General features: G+C 36.3%; 1 protein-coding gene across 1 annotated transcript in view; it reads right to left on the bottom strand.

Moving 5' to 3' along the window:
* Positions 1-6,572: 6,572 nt before the first annotated feature.
* The window catches only part of PHF14 (PHD finger protein 14), a 147,262-nt gene continuing 133,968 nt past the window's right edge, over positions 6,573-19,866 (bottom strand). Inside the window, exon 20 of the mRNA XM_088533441.1 lies at positions 6,573-6,660. Coding sequence (XP_088389567.1) covers positions 6,586-6,660 — 75 coding nt within the window. The 3' untranslated portion in view covers positions 6,573-6,585. The remainder of the gene's footprint in view (positions 6,661-19,866) is intronic.

The following is a 19,866-nucleotide window of genomic DNA, read 5'->3' as shown; positions in this document are numbered from 1 at the left end:
TTAGGATAAACTGTGTGGGGAGAAACAGAATTTTATTTAAATGATCCTTTCTTCTTCAGAAGGCAAAGAAAATGAGTGTCCATCCCTGTGTGTGCTGATGAGCAGAGCAATGTCTAAATCATTTCTCCTGGCAGATGGGTTAAAAGATGTTTATGGCCTACTACATTTCTGCAGCCTTCTGCTCCTTTTGTTTCTTAACATAGGCTCTGAAAATACAGACAGAATATGTAGCTTTGATTAAGCAAGCTAGCTAGCAATATTATCTGACTGCCTTCAAAAGAGGCAAGTTCCTTCGTGGGAACGCCACGAAGAGGCGTTTTGCACCTTGGCCCGTGTTTGATGTTTATGATTAAACAAGAACATTGCATTTCTTTTCAAGAAAAAAAAAACTCTCATATTACTACAGCTGGTTTTATATTTGAAATGGAGGTAAGGGCCTAAAAAGATAAAGATTTCAACTGATTATTAAAATATTTAACAGAAGATTCAATGACATTATTTCATAATCCAGATATTTTGGCAAGATCATGCTGTCCTTATCACAAAGAAGCAAGAAAAACCAGATATCGACGAAACACTGATGCTTAAAACAATTGCTAAGTAGCGATACTGCACATACAGTTTCAACAACTACAACTGAAAGGTCCTAAAGTCTTTCTCATGGGTAACACTACTGCTATGTTCTAGCTTTTATAAACCCCATCTCCTTGGCAGCTAATTAGGGTTTTGAATTCCTCTAGGGTTTCAAGCACTTGCTGAGTATTGTCTCATGGAGCCTTTAAAATCTTCACAGCACTGTCTGCTGACTGAAGATTGAAATTCTGTTTTTTTCTTTCCAGATCACTGAAATTGCCTGATTTTGAAACAATTTATTTCACGTTCCCAATCTGCAAGCTGTCTCTAGCCAGGAATCCTACAGATATCACCTCCAATCTATAGAAATAAAAGCTCTAATATTGGTCAGGAAAAAGCTTTTCAGATCACAGAAAAAAAGCAATTTGTCAATAAACCTCAATTGATTTGCTTTATATACTGGTACTTCTCCAAACTATTTCTCCGTGTTACGAGAAAGAAGATGTTTCTCCCCAGATTTATCTGTTTGTCCAGGCACATGGCGGAATAAACCTTGATTTCTCTCAGTATTTCTCTCTACAACAATCCGGCACAAATGCTGAAATATTCACATTAAAAGCTGGCGGCAACATTATGCTCTCTAAAAGCACCCTACTTTTTTTCTCCCATGCAAACTCGTAGAACTATGAAGCACAGTTATGATGTTAATCACTTGTAATGCTAATTACTTGTGTAACTTACAATCACTGGTGCATTGATAAAACACTACAGAGAGCATTGCTTCACCTGCAAGACCTTAGGCAATGAAATGCTATTGGCTTGTCTTAATACACTTGCTTCCTACCACTGTAAGAGTGGCAGATATAGTACATAAACTTTCAGTAATATATTAAAACTTACAGTTACTAGATCAGTATCCACTATTGCCCTTAAGGCATGAACCAGAAAAAAATGGTGTCACTGTACCCTTCTCTGCTGCTGTACTCACGGTTTGCTATCAGTTCATTATTATGGCTCTTTCAAAACAACATGATTTGGCAAGAAAATATTTAATAAAAAATTGATTGGGCATAAAATGATTGTATTTTTGGTTAAATTGCAGAACCATAGCACAATATAGGTATGGTATAGCTTTTGTTTTTATTCAGCTGTTTAGTATGCTGTAGGTATAAATGAGAGACTTAAACCAAGCATCAGAACTGAACCTTTCAGACATTAATGTGATGATAGCTGTGTTATTATGAGCCTAATGATATCTTGTGCACACAAGAATACATAGGTGTCATGCTGGGAAACCAATGATCTGGCTCTCATTTTGACTGCAGGCAAAAATATCTCATCAAAGCTATAAATTTCATGAGTCTGTTCCCAAATTTAAAACCCTTAAGGAAATGGCTTTCATGGTTCAGCAGTTTTAAAGGGTTGCTCTTACTTGGCTTTGTAACAAGGAAATTAATAGTTCTTCTAAAACAAATCAGAATTATGTCATGGCTGCATGCATTTTCATGCTGTTGCCTTCAGCATTTTGCTTCCCTTTCCAGATAACATCACTGTAGAATCCACATTGAACTCACCACGGGGAAACATTTATTACCTGCGATGATTGCAGCACACTATAGCTTTAGATAGGTGATAGAAGCAGTTCACTCACTGCTATGTAAAAGTAATTTTTTTTTTAGGTTACGTGAAATAGATTCAGTTTCTAATCAACCTTCACTAATCATAGAGTAAAACCTATGAAGCCTAGTGTTAGGGAGAGCTGGTTTCTCCAGCATGATGCACAGCAACTAACCCAGAGGTAGAAGGAAGGTTTACAGAACTGCTGGAGCAAAGAAATATTAAAGTGAAATACATTTCTTTGGCATGGTCTTTTTTTTTTTTTCCTTTTAAACATTCTTTATGCATAAACATTGTTTCTCTTGAGAATGAGCAATGACATTTAAGTCATATTCTTCATTTAAAGTTACAAAAACCTTTTCTACTGGGTTGAAAGCAAATATTGTTTCAGGACTAGCTGCTGCATGTCATATTTTGTGCGTATAATGCACTATGATTAGTGCTGTTCAGGAAAAAAACAATACACAAGCACTAGTGTAGAAATACATTTCAAGATATCATTAAAAATAACAAGAATACTGTGAATTCTCATTTTAACCAATAAGAAGCTACAAAAATACTGAGAATGCAGCACTCAGAATATTTTTTTTTCTTACATGACAACAAGTATTACACTTAGGAAGTTCATTTTAACTAACAGCAGTATTGCACATATATTGACAATAAAAACAAGCCACACTCAGAAAACAGACACTTCACTCTGCATGTGATTGACAAGAACTCCTGCATCGCAAATTTACCCCTATGTGAGCAAGTCGTGTAGGTCTGACGGGAGGTGGAAAGATCAGAAATAATCATTAATCTTCATTCACCATGAATTCAGTGCGATTCATACAGATCATAAATTGTCTGTAACCAGACACTCTAATTCTTAGTGAAGGAAGTGAAACCTCCAATATACTTCTTAAGCATTTTCTGAGAACAAAACCTAAAGTAATAGATAAATAATGTGTTCTTCTCTGAGAATAAAATGGTTGAATATAATAGATATCTATTAGATATAGATATCTCCAGCACTATCAAGTGCTGGAGTCCACAAAATCCTGATCAGAGCACAGCTCCGTAGGGAAGAGAGAATAAACATGGATGATTGAACAAAACCAAAAATACCCATCATAAACTCCAAAGCAATACATTTACTTTAATGTGAGAAATATGACAAGCACAGAAAACATAATTATCCCTTGAGTCACCCCAAAATAACTATCATTGCAAACAAGAAAACTGCAATTCCCATTAGGGCACCACCACTCACCATCCTGCATAATAGCAATGGGCCTGGAAGCAAAGATTTTCTATCTAGGCTTTCAGAGCATCATACAATTTTAATCATTTAGTGATTGCATACAGGGAAAGAGAATCCAAGTAAACAGGACAGACTAAAACTGGCAGTTTGGGCTCATGTCTGTACATCTGTGCATTTACACACACCAAATCAACTTGCCCTAATTTGTCTGAACTTTTGCCTATCCCACATCTAAGGTAGCCTTTGACCATATTGGAAGCCATCCTTCTTTCAAATACATTTCAGTGAAGTACAAGGTGGTGTAGAAACATAAAACAAATCTGAATATTGCTCTGTGTCACTTGGCATGTTTAATTACTGCACTTGGCTTCAACCTGCTTCGGGAGGTAGGCTGCCTTTAGTACCCAGCCTGGCTTACATTTGCTTGTAGTACACACATACCTTGAAGAAAACCCACGTTGTTTTTCCACAAGATTTTATATACATCCTTCTGACTAAGAATAACACTGAGAGGCATCATGTGATGGTCCTCTAAGCCTTTTGCAACCATCTGCAAACCCTCATCAAAAAATGCTCAGACACTGGAAAAAATACAATGAAAATTCATGCTGGCACTCTGAAAATTCAAGAGTAAACAAAAAAGTCAATTCAGCTGCAAACTGAATTTAATCATCAGAATCAAAACAAGTAAATTTATCTATTCCAGTATAGTTTTTATTTGACCTTTTTCAGTCAAAAAATCTCTCTAGTAAAAATGTCTACATACAAGTCACTAAATAGATCTCCTCTAGTTTTCTGGAAGGATGAAATTAAGACTGCATTTTAATTCTGCTGCATTTGTTTTACTTACTCGCAAATCCAGCTGCTGCTGTTGATATTGCTGATTATTATTATTATTCTGCAGTGGAAATCTCTGACTTCTGATGTTTTAAAACTTTCTGAATTAAATAACTTAATTTGGGGACTGATTTCTATCTATCATCAGCCCTGATTGCAGGTTTGTGCTGATATGTGCCTGTTGGATTTGTGGAAAAGAACTTACTGAAAGTATGACTAATTACACTCTCACATTAAATTTTCAAAAATTTATGAAGCACATACTCCTTTTAAGTCATCAGCACTGAGCACCAAATGAAGCTTCAAGATCTTTCAACATTCATTTGAGAACTAAGCAATACATTTTCAAGAAAAACCTGAATACTGAATAGTTATTTCTACCTTTCCTGTACCAGGAACCAGTAAAGTCCCAGGCTTTCACAAAGCTTAGGCCCACAGCAAAAGTACAAACTTACTCCCATGGACTAAATGGAAGTAGATTATTTTGCAAAATGGTGACGAGGTGACTAATGGTGACTAATTTTAGGAAGAAAATTTGCACGGATAAACCCAAACGTTGACCATGCTGAGGGTAGTAAGTAACAGGCCAAATCACGGTCACAATGTCTGAGCAAAGAACTCCTCCTCCCATGACGCGGCAGTGATAAGAAGTCCTCTCCCACACACCCCTCTCTGGCATCCTTGCTTAAGATGCCTGTTGCTGCCTCCTTCAACACTAAGTTGCCTTGAAGTCCTTTCCAATGACAAACCTGCTCCTTCTTCAGATGCGGGTAACGACCAAGCCTTGAAAACTGACCTCTGGGTAACAACCAAGCCTTGAGAACTGACCTTGACATTCTGTGTAGTATAAAGAAGAAGGAAGGTTCACCCCATTCCCTCCACGCTTGTGACCACACTGTGGTGCCAAGGACAGTCCATCAGGTCGTGTTTCTGTCCATCTCTCTATTACAGCAAAGTTGGAATCATACCCCTTCCTTTTTCTGAGGTAACCACAATGGCTAATCTGGCACCAAACAGACCAATGCTGAATTTGTTTAATACTGTAATTTACATCTATTTAAATGAGATCTAATATTAAATTCATGTAATTAGGATTTAAACTTGACCAAGAACTACATATATTTGAACTTCATGAACCAGAAAATAGTATTACTGAAGCATATTCATCCTGCTTTAAAACATCTGAAACTATAATTTATACAGATGGGATAAAATCAAGGATGAATATTATTTACAATCTGATTTAGCACCCAATCTACCAAAAAAGAGTGAAATGTGGAACAGTGGGAAAAGAGATGGAATTTTTTCAACTGAAGAAAACTCTCCTAGAGCAACATAAATTTCACTCTGGGGTCTTCAATGAAGGAGGCTCTTTTCCTAAAATTCTCTATCTATAGAATCTATAACTATATTCTAAAATAGAATTCCAAGTTTTCCTGGTTTCTTCTTGTAGCACACCAAACTATCTGGCCATACACCCACATGTGAGTTTCTTGTACTAATCCTCCCACTGAAGGACCAACATAGGCAGAAGAAAATGGAGCTTAATCTGAAATCAAAATGCTAAGCATAGGATTTTTTCTTTTAGATTTTTCACTACTGAATTAAGGTTTTGTGACACAGCAAGAGAAGTTCTCTATTAGAATAGAAAGATGGGCACAAAGGAATTAAATCACCTATAAAGACAAAAGCTTGAAATTTATTAAAGACAATGATCACAAGCAGATGGAAAAGGTTGGTAAGGAAGAAAATAACACAACATGAAACAATTTAAAAATCACAGCTAAATATGTTTGAAAATATACTGGACAAATTACAAAATTTTTGTTTCCTTACATTCCCGGCAACATTTATTTTAATCACTGATCAAAAGAAATTTCCAGACTTCATTAGTAGATCACACACTTATCTATCTCTTTAAGTATAAAAATTCTCACTCAGAAATACCAGAATATGCCTGAGTTAAAGCTATCCTTTTGGGAGAGCATTACCTAGTATAGTTTAAAAAGATAAAATAAAATAAATAAAAAGATCTGTTTGGTTAGGAAATTTTATTAGTGATGAATAACACATCAGCTTTGTGCACTGTGTTCTAAAAGCTTATATAATTTTATTGGCCTTGTGCTTCGGATCTGAAAATTCAGCTTTTAATATATTCACAAATGTCACTGAGAGCCACTTAATTAATTTCCCAGTGCAGCACAAATTTAATTTTCAATGACTTTATTGAGAATATTTTTGTTAATTTTACAATGAGAAACTAAAATCACTGTTACACAACTTGCAAATATTTCAAACAAGACAGCAATCTCCTATTTTTTTGTTTTTTTCTGTTCCAAAGTTGGCTCCTGAGATGGATTTTCTTCACCAGCTTCATTTTCATCTTCCTATAAAAGAAAATGAAAATCCGGACATTAATTAATTTACTGAAGAGGTAAGCATTTTATACTTTTATGTACAATATTTTACTGATCTTTTAGATGACCAACCAGCACTAATATATGCAATAATTGTCATTTATTATTTAGTGAAGGATTTGATTTTTTTCAAGAGTTGAAATAAAAATGTTAAGAATACTCAAAATTTTAAAAAGTCTAATTATCTACATTAATATTGAGGGATTAATTCAATGAGTAAATATTTTACTTGTAGCCCTGACTACTTTATTAACCAGTTACAGAAAGAAACTATTAAAATATACGAATATGACATGATATTCAAACTTTTGCAGCCATTTCAGAGCTTTCTTTTGTTCTTCAACAGTGGTTTCCACTGTTGAAATTACTTTCAAAATCAGGAACTTTCATCACTCTTCCAAAAACTACTTTTGAAAAGCATCTGCCATTGAAAAATGTTTCATTTTTTTGGAGACCAGATACGTTTACTTCACCATTTGATAAAAGACAATAAATTTAACTCCAAAGACACTTTATGTGCTGCAGCATCGTATTTTTGTCCCATCTAGCATGTTTTCTTGACAGGTCTGCCAATTTTCCAATTACTTGTACCACCATATGTTATCTGAAGATCAGTCAGGTCTAAAATAGGAAACATGAGCATGTCAGGCAGCAGCACGCATACAATATTCTGCAGCTTCAACTCCAAGAGTTGGGCTCATAATTCACTATGGGCTTCTTTGGGTCACAGTGAAAAAAAGTGAAGTGACATCACACTGCCCGTGTGCTCCGGAATGAATACAATTCTGTGTCCAGTCCAAAATGGTAACCTCCAGCACATAAATTACGGAATTATGGGGCAACTTGTAACCCATCATATCATCAACAGTACTTTCCACACATCCACCCTACAACCAGTTTTCTTGTCTGCATTTCAAAACAGAAGATCTACCTAATTCTGACAACACAAACAAAACCCAAATCCATAAGGAACAGACATTTGGGAGCTAAGATGTGTTCTGACATATCCATCATCATTATCAATATCAATTAATCAAATCAAAGAGAGAGAGAATGACGGGGATGTTAGGTCACATCCAAGGACCCTGGGTGCCATTTCCTGCAGGTCCCTTCAATAATTTTAGGCAAGTAACTTTTTCTCTTTGTAGCCTGGTCCTCTATTCTTTACTTCAAAATCGGGGCTTGCGAGAATAACTAGAGAAATGATTTAAAGACACTGAATATATAGGAAGATCACAGGAGCATCATGAAATAGAAAAGCAATGGAAAATCTCATTAAAGAATCATAGTCTTATGTTACACAACATTAAAATAAAATTGAAAAGCCAGTTCCTTTATTAAGGAAGGACATATTTCAAAGCATCCTATCTCTAAATCCTTGCTCCTTCCTGGAATACGGTCGGACTGGAGAAATATCGTCACAACTGACCACTACCCTTCTCATCCTTCTGGATTGTCATCCTTGTAGCACTTTTGGTTCAGGTGAGGAAATATGTCTGTGCATAGGTGCACACCGACAGCTTGCTAATATGCCTCCCATATTCAAGAGAGAGAGCAATGCATAGTACATATGTAAAGGTCAAATTCCAAAGGAACATAAAGGCTAGACAGAATGTGAAACAGCAAAGGAGCAGCACGTAAAGCAGCTTATGTGTCAGGTAGACTGCTGACAAGAGGCAAAGGACACTGCTGCACTGAACAGGCACCCACATGAACTGTAGCCTCTTACAGGAAAAAAAATGGTAAGGCTCTTTTATAAATGCTTATTTATGTAAGAACAGCAAAATCTGCTGTTTCTGAAGTTTATTACTACGTGGTCTAGAAGTTGCATCTCTAATGCAACTGACAAGTAATCCACCTCCCTAACACATACCCTGCCACTGTTCCAACCCCCTTTCTTGTGTTCCCTCGATGTAGGGAATCAAAACCCTATGCAATTCATTCCTTTCCTAATAGAGGAAGCACATAGAAATGTAAAACACTGCATGAAAAGGAACCGGCCTTACCTTTACTGAGGACTACAGGAAGGTGAAGGGATATGAAGCTTAATGCTGAACATTAGCTTCCTGAGACTGTTTTTCTTTGACAAAATGTTTGACCAGTGAAAGAGGTTTTGTAACAGGATGTTCTGGTTTTGGGAAGATTTGAAATGTTTTAATTTTGTGCCCATGAGACCACACTTACTGTCTGGCAGATTTCTTAGTTTATAGCAACAGCTGCAATGATCAATGTCTTCTAGCTACAGAAAGGACGGCTGCCTGGCTAAGACAAGTCTAGGCTGTGCTCGGATTGAATACTAAAGATGGAAGCCTCTGCTTGGAGTTATTATGGAGTACCAGATCTTTGACACTTTTCTCTTTTTTCAGCCAGGTAGGACTAATCTAAACAGGTAAAATATCCAGAGTATAAAACAGATTTCTGTGGGGAAAAAAAAAAATGAATAGTATCATATCATGATTATATCACACATATATAGGAGTTCTTAATATTATATTATGTATATATAGGACTTTTAAATTTCGTAAAGGTGCTTTTACTCCAGCTCTGTTGTCCAAGACAGAAACTGCCACATTTAATTTTGAAACTTTCGAAGGACATTATCTCTGAACAGGGATTGTTGTGCAACAAGCAGAATAAGGATGATTTGCCTTTATGGCAATAAACTAATGAGTGGAGAAAGTCCCTTTTTTGTTCAATGTATCTTCAGCCAGGTCAGTTCCTTGGTGTATGCACAGCCACATGAGTAACAGTGTTTGCACAAAAGGGATGGTGGGAATGACTGGACAGGGACACTGCGGGGCCAGAACTGCCTCTTCTGGCATCCATGTAGATCACTGCCAGAAAAAAAAAAAGTGACAGCAGTGGCCTGAAAATGACAGGGTGGCTAATTATGGTAAATCATCAGAAAATTAAGGGAGGTGAACTCCTATCAACTAAGAAGTGGAACAGCACTGGCAGTTTACTTGGGAAAGATTTAAACTGTCAATTTAGGGAGTATGCATTAGCCATGGTCTAAGATGTGAAGACCAACTGTTCCTTCAGCTTGCTGACACTGCAAAGCTTTAATGCAATTTTTAATCTCCTTTTTTCACAACCCAAGAGGCATGCCAATGACTGCATATAGAATACTGAATTGGTTGAACTTTCTAATGTCATTAATAATGTTTGAATTTTCAGCTAAATAGCCTATATAGCCTCATTATCAAGAAATGATCCCAAATAGACTGAAGATTAAACATGTTTAATACATTTGTTTTACTAATTACCACCTACTATTATAATGCTTTTAATTCTAAGGGGCAGCAGAAGAAAGCAAACCTTTTATTTTTAAATGATCAGTTCATGATGGCTGTGTAAAAGGTTGCGATTGCTGATAAAGTACTGAATTCCAGTTTCCAATTCACAATAATTCAGTTCACATTATTCACATTAACACCTCACATCTCTATTTTACTTTATCATTTATTCTCCTTCAGCTGCCTATGATTTACTGTCTTGTGCTTTCTGCCCTAAAAATCCTCAAACAGAGGACAGTCATTTTGGTGTTAAATGTAAAAGGAACAAAGTAATTTTTGCTAGTAGCTGTCACAAATCAAACTTGTATCAGTGTCTTTTCTGACTGCAGAAAACCAGAGACTCAAATTCTGCTAAAGTACATTTTGAATACACTCACCTAAAATATTCCTAAGCACAGATCTGGTGACTTGCAACAGAGCAAAGGGAAGTGAATCCCTCAAGACTTTATGATTATTTTTATTGAGAAAATGCATTTAACAGCCCAAGGATTATTTTTTTCTGTTGGAATGAATTAAGATGGAATTGTTATTAAGCTTAGAATTCTTATTCTTTTAAATTTATAAAAACAACAGTGGAAAAAAAAAGTATAAGGGTCTTTAAAACAGTACTTTTAAACATAACACCCTGAATTGAAACTCCAGTTCAGGAGGTCCTTAAGCCATTGACAGCAGGAACCTGCAAAAGCCACACCAAGGAGTGGGTGGTTGAGACCCTCCTGAAACATTTGCCCATTTCTAACATTCTTTTCCTAGGATCTCTCCTTCCCCTGGAAACACAGTATTGGATTAAAGGATCCTCTGAATGGCTTAAGTATCCTTTTAAATGTCCTATGGATACTTCTTGCTTCAAACCACTTGGTTGACACCTGGTAGCTGAGCATTAAGGGGCACAAACATTGGGGGTGAACATTTACAAACTGAGAGCTTATAATCCGGCACCTAACTGAGAGCACCTAAATAAAAGTTGGAAAGTATTCATAAAGGATTGAGCATTCAAGAGCTCTGCTGAGGTTAATGAGAATACAAAGCACTGCAACACTGAGATGCCCTTAGGCACCAAAGCGCAAAGGTAAGAGACTGACTTTAAGAATTTACTTCTAAAAATTTTGACCTGGCAATTGAGCGAGATGGTGTGTTTCGGTCACACAAGCTAATCTCCTTTGAAGGCATGTTTAAGGTCAACTACAAGAGGTGCTCACAACACTGCATAAGAGGGCCCACGTGGCAAGTTAATTTTGTAGTAATTATTCCAGGATATTCTCCCATAGACAAATTCCGATATAAAACCAACAAATAGGGTTTTGAGTCCCTTTCTGTTCGTTCCCCTCTCTAACCAATTTCACTGAAAATGTCTGCCAATTTCTTGTTATTCCATTAGTTAATGATATGAAATCTGGAAGATAACAGTGAATTAGACAATTCTTAACTCTACAGGGAATCTGACATAATTCTGTATGTAGAACATATCACACATCAATTAACTGTGCTGGAAAATGCACCATTTTACAGATTTGTGCATTAAACCATATCTGCAATTTGTCCCTTCATATAAATTTCACTAAAAAAAAAAAAAGCCTTCAATGACAGAATCAAAAAATAGCAGCAGATGTTTTTAAGGCATCAAGATGGAGGAACAAATTTCCAAGTAAGCTCTATTACAAAGAGATATTTAATAAAAAGGAGTTACTATTTTTGTACTATGCAAAGTCTAAGCCATACAATTAGCTAAACAGGCATCTCTTCACTGGCACTGACAGAACTAGAGGAAATGTCCAGAAAATGAAGCATCAAAAGTTCCACAGGAACTTAAGGAAAAATTTCTTAACAGTGAGGGTGACAGAGCACTGGAACAGGCTGCCCAGAGAGGTTGTGGAGTCTCCTTCTCTGGAGATCTTCCAAACCCGCTTGGACACAGTCCTGTGCCACGTGCTCTAGGTGACCCTGCGTGTGCAGGGCGGTTGGACTAGATGATCTCTAGAGGTCCCTTCCAACCTTAAGCATTCTATGGTTCTATGATTCTATAAATGATGCAAATGAACAAGTGAATAATGAGGAAAGTAAGCGTATACTAAATGACTAAAGATTTCTCTATGCAATCACATAATCCACAAGTTCCATCTCAAAAACACTTAGGACCTAATTCAGACCTACTACTTTTTACAATACTGTAATTCAACAAAGCTGTAATATGACTTATATACTAAGGTTCAGTGAGCTTGTCTGGCTGGCCCTAGGCAACCCCAACTATTGCAAAGTAAAAAGGGAGAAGTCTGGAAGCCTTTGCCAGGAAATCAAGCCTAATTATAGAGTCTATTCGAGCATAAGGAATATAATTATCACATGCACTCCAGAAGAAAAAAGGATGTTCTTCAGCGCAAATACATGACTTCAAGATTTGTGGGGATGTTTATATCGATGCTTCCTCTGACATGGTTCCTGCAGGGGTTACAGGTCTTCCAGGCATGCACCAACTAAAGTGCCAGAGATGCCAACAGGAAGGAAACTACAGCCAGCAGGACGAACTGAACCACTGGTCTTGCCTGCAGAGAAGCTTTGGGCGCTCAAATAAAGGGAGAATAGTTACTCTCAATACTTGTTACCTCTAGGGAGGACTCCCAAGTATATGGAAAATCACTATAAAAGATCAAGATTACTGGGGATTTTTTACACAGTTTCACACCCTTCTCCTGGGTCCCTAGAACACACAGTGTGTAGCCCTGGTGAAGCGCATCAAAACAAGTTTTAATCTTGTTAAACAGCTTCTGAGTGACATTGAAAAGGTACCAGCAAGTTCCCACCTCAAGACACCACGATTCCTCCACTCCAGCGGGTATTGACAAGCATGTCCTTCCCCTGTGTGAGCCACTACGATGCTACTATGCTACTTGCTGGCACCAACCCTTGGGAAGGTCACCAAAGCCGAACCCAAACCTCCTTCATGCCAACCTTTCCAGAGAGCAACGGTGAAAGCCTTGTGCCATTCCCTGTGACCTTCCCCTCACAAACAATGCTTTGATTCTACCACACAAATTAGGACAGCTCTGCTCCTCAGACCAAGGTGCTAATGAGAAAATAGATAAATATTGCAGTCCACATCTCACTGAGGGGATGCTTCCCAATTAGCACTTCTAACATCTGCAGCACGCAGCAGATACTTCATCTTCCACCTCTAGGATCCCCATGATGAAAACACTGATTGTAAGTAGGTAAAAACTGTTTTTAATACCCTTCAAACACATACCAGGAAGGAGAGATTTCAGAAACTATGAGGCCTTCTTTTTTTTTTGGATATGTTAAATTCTTGTTTTCCAGTGTAGCAGTCAAAGTGCAAAGGAAAATGAGCCTGGGGAGTTATAAATTAGGAGTTAAATCAGTAAGGAAGGTGAGCATCAAGTAGTAAGATTCTGAAGTTATTTTTCTTCCAAAGTCCAGGCTATCCTCCTCAGATATATTGCTGACAAGCCTATAACGAAAAGCTGTGCAAAAATACAGAGGATGACTGGGACAGTTCTTTACCCATGGATATTAGAAGTGAATATAAATTTCCTGTGATAGATGACAGGTTTCTGTCACTGCAGCTATGCTGTGATAAGGCAGCTGTTTGTTTCCCAAGGAAAGGAGACCCTTGCTACATGGATCATTTTCATAGTGACAGCCCTGACAAGTTTGACATTTGCTTCATGAAGTATTCTGAGGCAGCCATCAAGAAAACGCACCCTCTGGGACCATTGGCAAGCTGACAGTCTTACCTTTTAATGTGTATCTCCATTAATTCTTACTGTCAAAACCCACCAAATCCCTACAACAGAATCTCTGCTGATCTGGTACACTAAAAACGGTGGCTACGAATGAGCTTAGCATTATAATGTAAGTAAACATGACATCAATTAACTGAATGCAGCTCTCCACCCCATTTTGTTCAGGAAAAAGAGCAATGCTAACTGCGAGATCTTTCCAAAGAAGGACTTCACTCGTGTAGTAGATGGCAGTGTACTCTAGGTGGCAATGCAGGACAGGAGTTATTTTTACAAGAGCCTCTTAAGACGCTCTGAGCAGCTGCATGTTTACCACAAACTCCTTCCTTTAACTTGTACTGCTACAAGAACTTTAAGGCTTTTTGAAATGTTTGTCAGTGTTCTCTTTTTTTCTATTTCCTTGTTTCTAATGCTGATTATACAAATAAATGTACCATTGCAAGAGTCCTTATAGTCAGATTTCATTTAACGCGCGCTACAGAAGTAGAGCTGGATGCCAGATTTCAAACTCTCCATCTGCTCCTGTCCTATTTTGGAGGCAGCCATTGCAGTGAGTGGCCCCTTTGGCCGCCTGCCACTACAGCGGGGATGTTCTTCAAGGCAGGTGGTGCTCCAAACCCAACCACTGCTCTACCAGTTCAGCTGGTTCTCCTTGAAGGAAGTACAAGGCAATGTACGCTCTTCAGCAGTCTGAGGACTTAAAGGGTTTCTGTTTATAAACTGCACTCTGTATCAGTAAAGGCTGAAATATTACAAACTTGAGATATCAGCTATGAAATGGAGTAGGAGCAACTTAAACAGAACTGCCCTGGGCCTGTTCAGGAGGGGGTTCATTAATTCTCATTCTCAAAATGCAGCCTTGGCTTTCATGCCTCCAAGTCTGATGCTATGCTGATTAAGATCCTTAATAAAGCATATTTGTCACCTAACTACACTACATACATCTATAAACATAAATATGGAAATCACAGTAACATTTTCTCCTTTTGTTCTAATATAAGCTTTTTTTTATGAATTCTAAGTTAAAAAGTTCTATTCTCTCTCTATATACACACCCTTAATACTAGTACAGAATAGTATTTGATAGCCTTAGTAAGGCATATTTAAAACATTTCCTATATCAAGATGTTTTTAAATATTTGTTATGCTATTTGTTATACTTTTTTTATTTTAGTATTTGTTATACTCCTCCCTTCCTTATGCTGTGTATTTACTAAATCATAAAAAGGAAACATTGTGTATGTATTCTTGATACTTAGAGAAAAATTTATAATTTCTAGGACAATTTTAGCACAACAGCTACAAACATGAGAAAAAAGGTTCTCAGACCAACAACAAGAAATTAATACCTCTTTAAACCAATTATATTTCTGAGCTGCAAGAGGCTAATTTTAACTGTTCAATTGGTATATATTTTGGTATTTACTAAATAGTAGTTAACTTTTTTTTCCCTCCATGCTTTAATTATTTTCACAAATAACCTTTTTATACACAGCTTTTTATCAAGAACATAACGTCTGAACATTATTTCTTCCCCAAATGATTAACAACATCAAACAGAAAAGTAGGCACAAATAAGTGAAACAAATGCTTTTCTAAATTATGAACAAGCAACATATAGATGGAAGGTAGGTGAAAGACATCACTCAACATTAGCAAAGTACATGTTTTGAAGTGAAAAAAATGCATGAAAAGAATAAATTTATCTCAGTAACAGAGGAAATCTAAACACTAATGAAAATGTTTTAGGAAAAATGAGTGCACTGCATGCTTCTGACCAAAATTAATTAGAGCTTTAATGTTTTACATTTCCACCATAATTCTTTAAATGGTGCATTTCTTTCATAGTAATAAACACTCGGTTCATTAAGTAAAGTTCAAAATCTGTGTTACTCGCTACATTTAACAACCTTTGGCCCTCTTCTTCAGTATTTCTTGATTCAGGTTTCCAAAGCATTGAATAAGCAATTGAGGAACACAATTAAATTTCATGACTCTGCATATTTGGGATTCTTATTTCACATTTAAGACAAAGGCAATTAATCTACCATTCAACACTGAATTCTAACATTAGTGAGCAATGATAGATACTGAAATGAACTTACAGGAAATGCTTAATTAAATTACTGTAAAGAGCACAACCAAAGTTTTTTTTTTTTTTTTTTTTTTTTAAATGACAATAGAAAATGCATGTTTAATTAGAAAAACTCTACTGCAGTATTTAATAAGAACTAAAATTTAATAGCTAGGTAATCCATAAGAACATTCCTACAATGTGAGAGCTAACCATTCAGAAAGGATACTTTTTTCTATTTCATACAGTTCACCTGAGTACAGTCATGAAATTCTGATCAGGCTCAAGGCATAATGATGAATCTTTCTACAGAATTAATATGATGATATAGCAGTCTGAACAACACAGTCACTTATTTCCAAAATGAATGATAGAAAAAAAAACACTGTAAAAATGCCTTTGTTTTTTTTCTAATACAGAATGTCAATTTTTAAATACAATCTATGAAGTTGCAAATGATAAATGAGAGAAAAACAATAAGCTGTAGAGGTAGATGGAGAGATTAGCTAAGAGAGTAAATAAAACCTCTGCTAGTGAGGAAGAAATCAGATAGACTTTTATTTTTCCAAAGAACACAATCCTATCTATTAGGCCCCCCAAACTACAAACGGACATTCAAAATTCCACTGACATGACTCCAGTTCTGGTCATTACTTACAAAAGTTATCAAGCATCTCATTGAACTTTTAGTGTTATTAAACAGCTCTAATACTATTTAATACTAAATAATAAATCTTCTAATACTCTAACACACAACATATTTAGATTTAGCAACAATTTACTAAACAAGACAAATTATAAATGGCAAATGCAGAAAATCTCTATTTCCCCTTAATGTTCTTTTGGCTCCCACACATCTGGGCTGTAGTAAAAAGGAATTGCATCATTTTCCAACAGTAGGAAGCAGAAGGATAAAATCCATAATCCAACAACTATGACTAGACAGAATTTCCAATGATTTCGACATCCAATAAATAAAATTCTCCAAAGAATACTCTAGGACAGCACCACAGTCTTACACTAACAACCCAGGTACAATCACTAACAGAAGACCTATACCTTCCCTACCATTATCATTTATTTAATCTAAATTTCATTTAGCACATGCAGGCCCATCTAAAAGTAAAAGTCACTCCTTTAAAGTGTGTATAAACAATTATTTTATTTAGGCAGTGCAATGCAAAACATTTGGCTATGGATCTGAAATGACATGGGACAAGAAGCTTATAGGTTGGAAAGCCTGAGTCTCCTTCTCTGGAGATATTCAAAACCTGCTTAGATACGATCCTGTGGAACACGCTCGAGGTGACCCTGCTTGTGCAAGAGGGTTGGACTAGATCATCTCCAAAGACCCAGCCTGAACCACTCTGATTCTGCAATTCAATGGAATTAAGTTGGTGAGATGGTAAAGGGAGATTTGGACATGTGTTTGCTGAAGGTAACTCTTGCTGTTCTGATCCTGTAGATATGCAACTACATGTCCGAACAATCCTATTTCATACAATGGACCACTTGTATTTGACGGATCAAGGCCTGCTTATGTAGTAAAGACACAGTAAATCCGGGGTCAAATGTTTAAAGCTGTATCAGGATGCTTCTAATATGTAATAGTCTAATATGTAGTATTCTTCACAGTCATCAAGGGTTCATCAAACAAATTCACATATATCTTTACATTCAGCTCAGCTGACCACAGAACTAAACACTACAATTTATCAGAAACTAGTTATATACGAACTTAACTGTAGAACAAGGCTTCTCTTCAATGAAATACCAAACTTAAAATTAACTCAAGAATGCCATTTTTCTTCCAAAAGTGCTTCCTGCCAGTTGCCTCTTAAAAATTTCTGCCCAGCACCTTAGTGTCACCAAATAGCTTTGCAGCCATGTTCAATATTTAACTCTTTCTGTTCTTTGCACAACTGTTGCAACCATAATTCTTAATGTTATTTAACACTATCAAGTAAGCGCTTATTTATTTTTACCCACTAATTTACTTATTTACTCAACATATTTATTTACTTAGTTGCAATCAATCTGTTTCTTTTTAATCATTGTCTTGCCTACTTATGCAGAGGAGCTCAAGGTACTGGGTATCAAAGTAACAGTTAGTAGTTATCTGGTTATTTTCCAGTTACTGACAGGTTAAGTGAATTTGATCTATCATCTCCTCACAAAACAGGATAGGTAATAAAGAAATGTTTCCGTAGTACAGAAGAGGTTTATGTTCTGCTGTGGCAAATACTACCTTGTATTAGATACGATTAATTTTGCCTGCTTCCTCTCATCTAGATGCACCATTGATCATACAACAAATTGAGGATTACAAAAGCCTGTAGCAGTGTCATTTAATAAAGCATTTATATTTAGAAACAAATATGTAATTATAGAACTTCATCTGTCACTGTAATTTAAAATTATGATCCATAAGAATACGAAAACTATGAGACAAATAGAGCAAATGCTACATACACTGGTAGACAACAAATCAAGTTCTTATAGCCCCTATAATAATTAATGTTTCCCTTAGTCTGCCGCCACTCTCCTGAATATCAGCAGCAGTCACCGACATTAAACATCTGTGCATGTAACTAGCCTAAGATATTTTCAATTCATTTAGAATGAAGGAAATTTTTTAAGAGGAAAATTCTCAAAAGGGAGCACATAAAAAATTTTGTTAGCGGTTGCTTCCACTATTTACTCAAAAACCCTAAGATGTGTTTTAAGACCTCGATCTAGAAAAGTCTCTAGCTCCTTCTAATACATAACTGTTCAATTTGATAAGTTATAATATATATTCATAATACTTAGTTATAATATCACTTAATCATCTGAATCTTGGCCAAGTCGTACCATGCCAGAGATTGTACAAACAAACACGTGTGGTTTTGCAGAGTCTAAAATCAGTAGAACAACAGTAAGGCAGATTGCTACAAAGGGCATATATCTCGCCCACTTCTTTTCTTACTTAGGCCAACTACAGCTGATTGATGAAAAGTGCAATTACCACTAAAATGCATATAAACTATTCTTGTTGTATTTCTTTATACAATAAACTCTACATGACAAACAGAAACTGAGTTTTAAGGAGTCAGTCTACACAGCTGTGCTTTTGTAGGGGGAACTGAGTTCAGATATAGGCAAGAATTGCATCTCTGAAGCAGTGTGTTGTGTGCAAGAAACTGTGAAAACCTCTATATATTGAGCTGACAAATGTCAACAGAGGACATGTACGTAACTGGATTTATAATCTGACAGTGTGTTACTGATAAATAGGATACAATCAATGCATGTGGCTATATTAAAGCATGGTCTGGTAACAAATTTCTCAAGAGAAACATCAACATTGACTCTTGACCCCTTCCTATAATATGTGTTTGTCCTGGGTGGATAGAGGAGGGGTGTGGAAATTAAAATGTACATTTAAGGATTCATCCATTAAATGTGAACAGTAACACTTTCAGCATCAGGAAGGAGCTCTCTACATGGAAAGCTTTATAAAAGTGCTAAGTGGTGCCATTACTATCACATTCAGAGTACAAAAGGCTTTAAAAGTATTACTATTTCTAGTACAGATCATCTCCTGTTATTTCTCAATCCAGCAAAAGGAGACATGAAATGAGTGTAGTTATTGCAAGAAACTGCTTGGTTCTAAATTCTGATATATGTATACATATTGTCTCTAAGAAAAGTAAATAACCATTAATAGGAGGAATTTTATGATGCACAATATGGTAAAATACATTACAAACTATAAAGTATATGAAAAGCAATTCTACTTCACAAAAGCTTGTTTTTCACTAAGAAATTATTTAATTGGAAAGACATTTTGAGAGTAATCAGAAGGCAACGCATACAAAAGGTGGCTATTCTGGAATAATAAAAAGAGAATGATGAAAAGAGTTAGTTTTTGAAATGTAATGAAATAAGAAAGTAACCACAAAGTCTGTGTTAGTAAATCAGCCATTGGGAACAAATGAAATTGTCACATCTCCTGCCTTTTTTCAGGATGAAAAGTACCTGCTCTCCAGGAGACCCAGAGATAAACAGC

This window comes from Tinamus guttatus, unplaced genomic scaffold, assembly GCF_059628265.1.
Source record: "Tinamus guttatus ecotype Peru unplaced genomic scaffold, ASM5962826v1 Tinamus_guttatus_pri_ptg000503l, whole genome shotgun sequence".
Classification (NCBI taxonomy): domain Eukaryota; kingdom Metazoa; phylum Chordata; class Aves; order Tinamiformes; family Tinamidae; genus Tinamus; species Tinamus guttatus.
The sequence above is the reverse complement of the archived record's forward strand: the minus strand, read 5'-3'. Positions and strand labels throughout refer to the sequence as shown.